Source organism: Brachyistius frenatus, unplaced genomic scaffold (assembly GCF_029030835.1).
Source record: "Brachyistius frenatus isolate BFR_SWC_R1_liver_20210118 unplaced genomic scaffold, ASM2903083v1 Contig_108, whole genome shotgun sequence".
Taxonomy (NCBI): Eukaryota; Metazoa; Chordata; class Actinopteri; family Embiotocidae; genus Brachyistius; species Brachyistius frenatus.
The window spans coordinates 324,984-337,500 of record NW_027210707.1 but is presented as its reverse complement, the minus strand read 5'-3'; the positions used below and the strand labels follow the sequence as shown (position 1 = coordinate 337,500).

The following is a 12,517-nucleotide window of genomic DNA, read 5'->3' as shown; positions in this document are numbered from 1 at the left end:
TGGCAGACATGTCAGAGGTCCTCAATGTGGATATGAAGAGTAGACCATGTCAATGACAAACAGTTGATTTTTTTTTTTTGCCATTTGGGTTCAATTAAAATGTTAGGACACATTTTAGATCGAGCCAAAACCAGTGAAATTTTCCAAATAACTAATTCCCAATTAAAAAAAAATCAGGATGACAGATGGATTAGATTTTGACCTATGGACATCGGGTGTTTGCCGATACAGTAATCCAGCCAATACTATTTGAAGTTTAACAGGGTACAAGAAGCAACATCATTATGTATTTTAAAGGGAAAATTCTCGCTTTTATGCAGATGTCAAACACTGTTGATGGTATATGTTGTCAATTGATGCAAAAAAAAAATTCCTTAATAAATTCTCTGCCTGTCTGGGAAACAGCTGCAAAATCTGTTGTTCTACCAGTATCCTCCTCAAAAACAAAACAAAACCTTGTTCCTGTTGCTTGTTGCTGTCTTAGTTTTCAACAATGAAAATGGCATCCCAAAATATGGGAGCAGAGGCTGTTACGGAGGAGGGTGTATTTCACAGGGTTTTTGGTTGACTTGGATATTCAGCCAGATTTATATGAGTATATAGTTGAAGAGATGCAGTAGAGAGAGGCTGACATTATTAGCCTTGCAGGAGGATATGACCGGTTAGGACCATCCAGAAACTGAGCTGTTGAGACCAAACCGGTGGTGCGCCTTTGCTCAAATTGCCCTCCAATTCTGACAGAAACTTAATCAGAATCAATCTGCTGTAATAAAGTTCCCCCCCAAAAATTGAGAAAATAGCTTGGTACACTAGTCTAAAAATGGACACAGGGTTCTGTTTATTGGTGCTCACACATTTGTCTGTGCATTTAGGCCACATATTGAGTTTGTGTGGTCATAAAGTTTGGTCTTTATGCCATCGGGATCCTCATAGCAACATACAACAAATGCAGGATTTATAATTTCGGTTCAACAGGGACCATACTTTGCAAACAAATGAAAGTGATTAGAAAGTTCTGCAGAAACTTCAAATGTCCAACACAATCATTTTCACAAGGTGGCTTCTTTAAATCCTAAACATTATTAATTTAAAGCTGACTGAGCCTCTTCAATGGTGCCAGGTGTGATTACAAGTTTTTGTGGTATGACCCCAATGCCTAAATATAAACACTTAACACAGAGAGGTTGGAAAATGAACACCGGCCACCTGCCGAGTGCTGGTCAAATTTGGCTGCCGGTTGTGTCGCGCCCCTTGAGGCCATTTTAAAGTCATTGGGTGATTTAATCTCACTAACGGTTTCAGTAATTGATATTTAGAATTGACCAGCTACTCAGGCTCGATGACAGTGGTAATTTTCTACCGTGCATAGAAACAGAGACAAACAGAACAAACAGTGATTTAAAGCAGGGAGTGCTGTGTGAGATGGGGGAGTGAAGTGGCAGACAGAAGAGTGAAGTTATCCACAAATTGAACACATTAAAGCTGCTTCCACGTCTCCCTCTTACCTGTTGAGGAAAATGTTATGAGATTGACAGATAACAGATAGCGACCAGGTTGTTGATACAGAGCCGATAAAACAGACACAAAGTCAACACACACAGGATTAATTGCTAACGTAGTGGGTCTTTGTCAAGCCTGACAACAGATATGTATTCATAACAAGAAGGACTGACAAAACTCTGCTGAGATATATTTAATTATTAACGTGAATATTTATGAAAATATGCCACCAATTTCATAGTGAGATCTTACCCATCATCTAAACCACTTATTTGGAAGGGAAACAGAAGTTGTATGCACCCGTATTGTGAGTTTACAGTGAGCCGTACATGTCCATCGCTAAATTATATTCAGTGTAGTCAGTCAAAGTCAAGATTTAATGTTTTAAAATATAATGTTTGTCATCAGGAAATTGCCATCACAGATGAAAAAGTATCAAGAAACTGTAGCCAGTTTACCACAAATGATAATGAATCATTTACAAATTGGGAATGATGGTAAAATTGTATCCATGTACTCATATAACTTTCATTTAAATGAACACTGGGCTGATCAACACTTTAAACAGCATTAAAACTTTATGGCTGGCACCCGGCTGTTGATTTCCACTGGTCTATTTCAGCTGATATATTTGCATGATTATGTGATTGACAATAATTGCTTGATTGCTTCATTAAACACTTGACACAATGGATTATGGGAAACTTAAGGCAGAAAATACACTTCTTGCCTTCGTTTGTTGGTGCGATTGGAAAGAGAGATGTCTCGTCAGCCTCCGGTGACATATTCAGTCTAGAAATCCCTTTGATTCAGACACAGATGCAATCTTTGACAACAAACAGTTTGGGTAACAATTTAGATCTCCGGGGTTATTTCCACTTCCAAATATGTAGCTTTGAAAACTGGGTCAGCTGTGGAGTTTAGGACGTAAAGTCTGATTTATTGCTTGTGTTGCTCGGCCCAGGAAGTTGTTGTCTAGCTGTGTGTCTAACAGCTGGTACACAACAGACTATGAATATTTCTGTATTTTGACAGTGGTTGGTTTCATATTATCGTTAATAATACAGATGATGATAACATCTGAAACAATACTGTGGGGCTTCCGTGAGTAAAAATTTGGATTTCATAATTTAATGGAAAAATTAGAAAAGTAAGACAGAAGAGAACAGACACACAGTCCACAGCAGATATGTATTGTTCATTAGAAAGCAACGCCGCCGGTTGTGTGTATTACAATGAGAGAAGGTTTGGAAGAGCGTCCGCCTGGGGAATAATCGCCATGGAAACGGCCGATAAATCCCAGCAGTGTGTGTTGCTGTTGGACCTGAAAGACGACAGCGTGCCTCACACACCGTTAGTCATCATCGACTGCACACCCTGTCAGCCCAGAGAAGGGCAAAATACACACACACACACACACACACACACACACACACACACACACACACACACACACACACACACACACACACACACACACACACACACACACACACACACACTCGTATTAAGCACACTCTGTATGAAACCCCATCCGATAGGCGCGAGGCACACCCACACATCAACATATTCCTGACACACTCATCAAAGAGGAAAGAGGAGACACACTCACACTGTTATTCCAACACAGCGGGCGGCTCAGAGACACTCAAAACAGACATGAACGACATACGAACACACGGACATTTACATATTAAGGGAAGGAAAGTTCTCTGCTTTCATGCCGGTCCTCAGCTGCTGCTGCGAAATATCACTGAGAGGTGAAGTGTGTTTGTTCTCCGCATGTGTGTGTGTGTGTGTGTTTACCTGGATCAAGCTGGCAGCTGGGTTTCTTCTTTTTTCAAAGTGCTTCTGTCGATGCTGCTCCTGCACCTTCAGGGCAAAACCTGACCCCAAGATACCCTACATGCAGAAAACACACATGCAAGACCGGCGTTTGAATTTTTTTCCCCCTTCTCTCATTAGCCATTATTCTTTGTAGATTACGCTGAAGAAATAAATGTACTATCAGTCACATGTTTTCCACTCACAGCTGGCAGGGCGAAGAAAGAGATCCCTAGCAGAGCAAAACCAGCTGATAATAACCGTCCTGTCCACGTTTGCGGGGTCTTGTCACCGTAGCCAATGGTTGTCAGGGTGATCTGAAGGGTCAGAGGTCAACCATGTTATAACAGACATTCAATAATCTATTCTATAGCGTTGCAGTAAATCCTGATTTGGGACACCGAAATGAAACGGTGGGTGGTAAATATTTCCGGCTATTAGTGTTGTATGTTGGGAGGATATCAGACATGACGTCCACATTCACCAAAGTAAGAGGACACACACATACAAACTTTTGTATTTTGGTGCACCGTCTTCTTCTTTTTCTTCTTTCCTCGAATTCATTGGAAGCCTCAGAGGTTTTTGTGATGACACAAGCTGTGTGGATTTCAGCTGTTCACTTTAATACTACATTTAAATTCAGTTTTCGCTCCACAAAATGCTGAACTTAAATCGTCAGATTACTTCAGTTCTATTACTAAATTATTGATTTGCTTTGCTTGCTTTCACAGTTAACACTAGTCAAACAAAACACTGGATAACCAGCTTGGCGACCTTGTGAATACAATTATCATAGATGGTCAGTCATCTTTCACTGCTGTTGCTAAGATTTAAAGACTTTTCAAACTTTTAAAAATTTCAGACTTTCAAAGACTCATAAATCTCATAACATTATGTGGCTAAACTTCAGCTTTTCACAAAAGTGACATAACAGCTTTTAGTGTCTATCAGAGAGAAAGATGCTCCAAGACCACAGAACAGGGGAAGGTGCGTCTGAGTGTTATTCCCACAAGCCCACAAACGGGTCAGTCGCACCTGGCAGCTGCAGAAAATTGAATTTATTGATTGGGCCATTTCTTGTTTGCTTGTCTGTTTCCACAATTTTCAAGGGAGGATAGAGGAGGAAACAGTGCAGTGAAGCCAGCCAAGTGTGACTGTAAAGACCGTTCTTGCTGGTTTCTGTATCGCAGGTGTCATTAAGGTCAGACCAAAACTGTAGATGGAAATATATCACTGTTGTCAGATAAAAGCAGATGAGCTCTGGTTTTGCTGCTTTTTGGGGATTTCGCCTGGAAATTTCTGGGTTTCAGAACAGCTTCAAATCACAGGCAAGATACGACTGCATTTAAAAGGATATAATAGACAAATTGTATGTTTTAGGATGTTGTATTTGTCCTGTTGTGTGTGTGTGTGTGTGTGTGTGTGTGTGTGTGTGTGTGTGTGTGTGTGTGTGTGTGTGTGTGTGTGTGTGTGTGCCGCTCACCGTTCCCCACCACAGGGCGTCAGCGTAGGTAGCAAACTCCTTGTTGAATTCTTTCTCCACCAGATAGACCAGGAAGGAGGAGAAGATTAACACCAGGAACCCGATATACCAGGCAGTCACCAGCTCCTGCACGACACAAACATCATTAAAAAAAACAAAAACATAATTTCATAGAAATAAAGAGTCACGCAGTGTTTCACACCGTTGGAAAGATAAAGATAGTTCGTCGGTCCGTTTGGGGATGAGAAATTTGTGTTTTTCACCGTGCAGGACTGGTCACGGAAAAGCACAGATGATTGTTTTGCAATAACTTTGAGTATACTGCAATAAAGTGGAGAAAAACACCTAAATTATTTGCTTATTTGTTTATTTACTTTCAGAATGGTCTTAGTACTTTTGCATAAGTAAATGAATACTTTCTCCTCTGCTATAATTATCATATTGTGAATAAACTCTCCACTTGTGAACTTTACAGTATCCATTTTCTCAACAAAGATGTTTTTGTAGCTTGAATGAATTACGTTCCTCAGTTAATATTACAAGTACATGTCTGCAATTAGGAATCAGTTTCAACCCTAACTGGACAGACAAAAACAGACCACCTAGATAATCTAAGAAGGAAATATACAGACAAAAGGGGATACCACTGTAGTTTTTAAACAAGTGATTTCAACTCCAAAAATGAAAGTTGAAATGAAGAGACAGTTCAGACTAATAACTCGCCTTACCTTACTATGTGCATAAACTACAGAACCGAGCAGTTTCCAGGTCCCACCCCTGCGGTCCATGCGCACCATGCGCAGGATCTGAAGGAATCGAAGGCTACGCAGCGCAGAGGTGGCGAAGATGTTACCCTGACTACCAGCTGAAACCACAGCAACCGAGGCAATAAGTACGATGATGTCTGGGGAGTAAAAAGAGTGAAAATTAAAGGTCACAGGTTCCACAATGTTAGCAACAGGAATTGCGGTTGACTCACCTACTTTCTAAATACATCCACCCAGCTACCCATCCATCACCTTTAGAAGTACTATTGATCCACTACAAGCTGTTTGTTTCCTGTTCTCTCTCTATTTGTCTTCTTCTTTCATCCTGTCTACAACCTGAAAACGCCACACTTCTTCTTTGCTTGTATTTGCCAGCAGACTGTTTACTTCCTTACTGGAGGAAAGAAAAAGGAGCGATAAAGAACCACAATCTTGAATTTTCCTGCTCGTCTGATAGTTTTTTCAATGACAGGATAGTGAAGAAGAAATTTTAAAAACAGCATCTGTCCATAATGGCAAAAAAAATGCTACTACTGGTTAGCAATCCCTTAAAATCACACAATAACATGTAGTACAAGCAATGACTTGCCAGTCAATTGTCAATCTAAACTGTGTAAAGACTGATGTGATATCACCAGGGAAATATAAATCCTGAGAAAAGCCTGAACAAATACAATAAAGGTGTTTGGAGTTGTGTGTGATACACCTATCAATTCACTGGAGGATACCGTGTCAGGGTCACGTTTTGCCTCGTCTATAGGTGAAAAGTACTTCAATATATGAACAGGGTCTAAGAGGAAGGTCATGTAATGGAGGTCATGTGACGCAGCACAAAGGATGACAGGCCTGTCAATGAGAGACTATGGAGCCACAGCCTTTTTGGAGCCAACCTCTGGTGGGACTCGTTGGTATTGCAGTTTAAGATACTCCTACTTTAGCCTACTTTTTCAGCGCCAGAAGCTACATCCACTTTTATATACAGTCTATGGAACAAACAAAGGACATTTGTGTTCAAATGGAGTTCGTGAGCTCGTGGTTACAACATGGGAAGTCGTGTGCACCGTATGCTTGCCTTTCAAATGGTTAAGTCGTGACACCATTGCTAGGCAGCAGCAACATGTACGGCGTCTAGAAGCCACAGAGGCTAACAATTTAGGAAGCTAACAGGTGGGTTAAAGTGATATAGAAAATGCAAAGGCACCGCAGGAAAAGATAAGGACGTTGGGAAAATCGTAGGCTATTATCTAAGTTATGAAGACAAATTCTACATGACTGAAATTACAATATATTAGTCTAATATCAAACGAAAAATGAACTTTCATGACCATTTCCGTAAACGTAAGGAAACACGTCACAACTCGTGAACTCGAGGCTTAGAGAAAAAACTTTGTTCCAACATCCTTGAATACCAAAAGAGGGCGGAGTTCATACGGACTCTTCTGTTCGCGGTAAATATGACCCCATTTGAACACAGCAATTCACCCAGATGACCGGCTGTTCCCGTCCGCAACAAAACAAAAGTCATCATGACTTTCTTTGACTTAATGTGAGTAGGTTATGTACGTAACATATTTAACCTACCTATGACACAGAACGGTTTCCTGGCAAAGCGGAGGCGTCCCTGCCAGCCCCGGTAGCGGCAGCAGCAGCCAGCACTCCAGATCCTGATGATGTACTCCAGCCCAAACACTACAATCATCACAAACTCCTGCGGGACACACACACACACACACACACACACACACACACACACACACACACACACACACACACACACACACACACACACACACACACACACACACACACACACACACACACACACACACACACACACACACACACACACACACGCAAACACACACAGTTTCACATACTTAAATATTTTCAAAAGCTCAGCATCATAAAGACAGTCACAGCGAAAGGTCGTGGATTGAGCTCACTTTGTTGCTAGGCTTTTGTGTACTGTGGCTCGAACATTGAAACCACTGTAGAAAACACCTGTCCTCCATCACACACACAAACACACACACTAATCCTCCTCCTATAACTATTATAAAGGTCCATATGAGATAAATGCGAGAAAAAAAACATGACTTGCATTGTCATTACTATGCTCGAGAACATCTTTATGGGTGTGCTTTATAGCCGCTGAGCTAAACATTTTGACGTGTGCTGGCAGGAGAAGCACAGGTTCAATTAATAACATTACTAATGGATGTGTTCCAATTAGATGTGCCAGTTATTACGCATGCAGGCTCACTGACTGGGCTCGCAGTGACGCTTCAGTGGAGCAGAGTCATTGATGTTGTTATTAGTTACAGCTGTGCGTTTCCTGTCACGACAGTTTAGATGTCTGCAGTGACGGAGGCTCTTTGCACGACAGACATTTTGACTTGTTATGGCGGGAAAAGCACAGGCAATGTTCCAACAAGCAATCATTTTTAAAGGCATTGGTAACACCTGCACTTTTCCTGTTATGACGTGGCAACATTTAGACTGTAGAAGAAAGTATTTTTCTTTATATTATTAAATAGTCACATAAGTTGTAACGTAAGAAAACTTTCCTTTATAGCAGTAATTTGTCATTTTAGGAAATCTGCTCAATCTTTTTAGGCTGAGAGTGACATGAGAAGAACAATACAACTGTCATACGTCAGATTTTCATATACTGAAAGTTTGGGGAAACAATAAGCCTGGTTTAGGCGAAAAGGTTCAAATAAACATTGACAAGACTCCAGGAAATCACTTGAGGAAAAGTGTTAATAGTTAATAGCCCGCTGTAACAGATTAAATTGACAAGATATAACGTGTTAATTAGTGAACTTTAAAGGTACTGGCAGGTGGATTTTATACCCAGCTTTCACTGTCTATGGTAAATTAACAGGTTCCAGGCCAAAAAAAAAAGAAGGGCAGGACAGTTCCTTCAATGGTTTGCTGTGTTCTGGGAATCATACACACAAACTTGGACACAAAAATGTTTTTTACACTTCAGAAATCTCAAAACCTGGGCTAAAAAAACAAAACGGTCTGCATGGTGAAGAAAGTTTGATTTTCCTGAGAGCAATATGTTGTTGTTCACCTACTGCTGTTTGCAGTTTATTTGTGCTGCACTGTTTTTTCCCCACCTGCTCTGTTTTTTATTGAATTTCTGTTTAATCACATCTGAGGCACAGACTTGTTAGACTAAATTGTAACAACATAATGTTGATGGTTCAGTAACAGGGGACCCATCATTACAGTCTATTGTAGTGCGGGGAATGCACAATCAGCATTTATAATGCAGACCTCGGCATCACTAAACCGCACACAAACACACACATTTGTAACCTTCTTTCTTTGTGAGGATCCTCAATCACATAATACCATCGACCCTTACAACTAAATGCCTATCAGTGAATCCTGAACCCTCGAAGTCTTAACTCTCAAACAGCCTTTTGAAGGTCTGTCTCACAATTTTCTTTCCCCACTTTTAATTAATTTTCACACAGCCAAGGTCTAAAACTCAGATGGCACACACATACTTTACACTCAATGACTAATATAAGATTCTTTCATTTAGAATCTTGAACGCACACTCACTTTCATTACTATTAATTTATGACTCAATATAATAAGAATATGATGTGAACTCAGGAAGCACTCTCCTGGAGACATGCTGACTTGAATACACTTAATGGTCTGTGTGCGTGAGTGTGTGTGTGTGTGTGTGTGTGTGTGTGTGTGTGTGTGTGTGTGTGTGTGTGTGTGTGTGTGTGTGTGTGTGTGTGTGTGTGTGTGTGTGTGTGTGTGTGTGTGTGTGTGTGCGTGTGTCCTACCAGGATGAGCAAGCAGTGTGAGGAGAACTCCTGGTGAGCAGGGATGGTGGAAAACACAGAGAGAACCAGACATCCAAAGACCAGGATGAACCTGTGGAAAAAACACACATAGGTTTAGGCTCATTAGCCCTGGTAACACACACACACACACACACACACACACACACACACACACACACACACACACACACACACACACACACACACACACACACACACACACACACACACACACACACACACACACACACACTCACACACACACACACACACACACACACACGCACGCACACACACACACACACACACACACACACACACACACCTGCAACAATATACACACACAAACACACAATGAATATCTGAAAGCGCTAATTCATCATGTGCCAGGCTACATTGAGCAGGATTCAAACCGTTATGAGCGTCATTAGGACGAGGCTGAGCAGTGTTTAAAGCTTCACTCAAGATTGTCAGATGATTTGTTAGATTGACTAAAGGCAAAAATAATCATTGTAACAGTAACACTGGCTGAAGAAGCAGCTGGTGTGCACGTGTTTGCATTCAATAAAATGTTTTCTATTGCAGGCTAGTTATTCTAAAGGAGAAAATAATGGGATTTAAAAGCGGTGATCTATAAGTTTCATGGTGACATCCATTCTTTTAGATTTGTTTTTCATCTGCCAAAAGATATCAGCTCAAGTGACTTGAAATATTTCCCTTCAACCTTTTGGGTGTTGCTCAAGGAACGTCGACCACTCGGATAGCAGCCGAGCGGCTACACCACCTGAGCCACAAGCAGCTGGGATAAAGTTTAAAGTTCTATAAAGGACACTTTTCTTTGTTGTGCCACGGTGGCTACTGCTGTCGCTGGAAACAGTTCCAACAACACTCACTTCCTATTGGTGTCTATCTAAGCAGATAATTTTGGTTTTATTGGACCAGGATTTCAGATATGAACAAACACAATCAACAACCTTGTTTGTGATGCCCACAAATGTCTCTCCGGTTACCAGTCTTTATTGACGTAACTGTCTACTGAGGAAATAGTCTCTTACCATGTGGAAAAACATGGAACGATTGACATTTTAAAATTAGATTAAATTAAATTCCACAAAGAAAATCCTGTTAACCTACACTGTATTAGGGTGAAGACATGTCAGAGGTCATATTTAAAAACCTACGAATGTTGAACCAAAATGATACCAGTGGAGGTAACAATCACAATTTTGTAATTTAATTTCCATTTAACGTCTTAAAATCTGCTGAATTCATCAAAAATAAAAAAATAAAAATGCAGTTGTGTGATACCTATAGAATTGACAGTGATATTAACGTGTGGACGTGTAATAACACTGAGAATAAATCTCCATTAAACACAGTTCCTACATAGATGATAAACACACACTGCATCAGTCCTCATTGTACATCAGCCCTCCCCTCTGTCTCAATGCTGCCTGCAGGGAAACCTCTCAGTCCCATACAAGTCATATGGTAACTTGGTTAATGAGCAAATACAAATTAAAATTCATAAGGCAGCTTCCAGGCAACATATGCACTGGCTAGCAGTCCCAGCCTGACTTTCTTCAGAGCATCTCTGAACTGTTTTCCTTTTTTTTTAAGATGCCATCTGTCTCCCTGATATTTATGGTCGTGTCTCTACAGATCGTCGAGTGTTTGTTTTCTGTGTACAGACTGTGCTCCGGTTTAATTTCCTGCTCATTTTCAGGACAAAGTGTGTCTTAGTTGTCTCTTTTATGTGCTTTATTTACCCCTCCTTCCTCACTTCCCTCCTCACCTCATCTCTCCCTCTCCCACATCTCTGCTTCACTTCACCTTCCTCTCTCCCCGGACCCCACTAACCATCACTTTGTATCTTCCCCTCCTCTGGCTCTCCTGGATGATGGATGCCACCATTTATTTTCCACGGGATCCACAAGGAATATGACAAGGGAGCTGATTGTGCACGTGTGTGGGAACATTGTGCGCACTGTGGCTGCAGAGGAGGACTGATAGTTCCTAACTTCCATTGCACATCTGCATCTGATAGCGACTCCTTCTCTAATAGCTCTTTACTGTCATGCAGACAGACAGCACAAAGAGCAGACTTACAAACAGCAGCCAGTTTGTGTGTGTGTGTGTGTGTGTGTGTGTGTGTGTGTGTGTGTGTGTGTGTGTGTGTGTGTGTGTGTGTGTGTGTGTGTGTGTCTCTGTGATTAACCAGACTACTAACTGGTGAAAAAAAATGCAACCTCTTCACTTCCATTTTTGTTTTCATTTATCAATGTGCACTTATGGTCCAAAGCTCCAGGGGAAGAAAGTAAACAAACTTTGGGATTAAATTATTTCTTATGGAGTTAAAAAGGTCAAGAACTCATGGTCAAGCTCAAATTTGATTATTTTATGTTGTTTTATTGTGTAAAAATGAAAAGAAACTACTTTTGTAAAAGCACTGTGCTCTGTCCACGGTCCATTTTTATTTTGTTTGTCCATTCGGTGGATGTATAAAGCACTTAAAGTACACTCCATCTCCACTGCTTGTTACTTTAGAAGGTGCACTGCTGTCTAAAAGTGTGTTACATTAATGTCACATCTAAACTACAGAATAACAACGGGCTTTTCACCCCTTCTTCAAGTTGGTACTTTTTGGATCAGGAATAAACTTTTTTGCCCTCTGACAACACATCACACATTTCTGAAAGCTGTAAGTACTCATTTTTTTTTTTTTAGCTTAAGCTATCTGAGTGCCACAAATGTCACTGTAAAGTGTCCACATGAACAGTTTTTTTTTTATCCTCCTGACAGGACAAGGAACAAAGTTAAGAGCATCTGGTTCAGGTGCAGTTTTTGGTTTGTATGTGGGTTCTGAAAAGCACTCATAGTATGCTGTAATTATAACAAAACAAACCAAAAAAAAAGAAGCTTTTTTTGGACTGAGCTGCGAGTGTGAAAAGAGACGGACTGCAAATGTGAGGTTACCTTGAGGCTTTACAGGCGTCTGTGGCATTAGAAAAGTTTGGTGAAGTACAGTATGCACAACTTAAAGGTAGTGACTCCTCGGGAATGAACCAAAGTTCAGGAATCTTGTGGACTGACTGCTGATATTAGCTGGCGTGATCTCAGAATTA

General features: G+C 40.7%; 1 protein-coding gene across 5 annotated transcripts in view; it reads right to left on the bottom strand.

Moving 5' to 3' along the window:
- kcnq5a (potassium voltage-gated channel, KQT-like subfamily, member 5a) overlaps positions 1-12,517 on the bottom strand; it is a 90,717-nt gene that overhangs the window by 20,173 nt on the left and 58,027 nt on the right. For all 5 annotated transcript variants that reach the window (XM_069712264.1, XM_069712263.1, XM_069712265.1 and 2 more), the window contains exons 2-7: positions 9,393-9,483; positions 7,156-7,282; positions 5,536-5,711; positions 4,808-4,933; positions 3,531-3,641; positions 3,307-3,402 (exon numbers count right to left, since the gene is read on the bottom strand). In XM_069712264.1, coding sequence (XP_069568365.1) covers positions 3,307-3,402; positions 3,531-3,641; positions 4,808-4,933; positions 5,536-5,711; positions 7,156-7,282; positions 9,393-9,483 — 727 coding nt within the window. The remainder of the gene's footprint in view (positions 1-3,306; positions 3,403-3,530; positions 3,642-4,807; positions 4,934-5,535; positions 5,712-7,155; positions 7,283-9,392; positions 9,484-12,517) is intronic.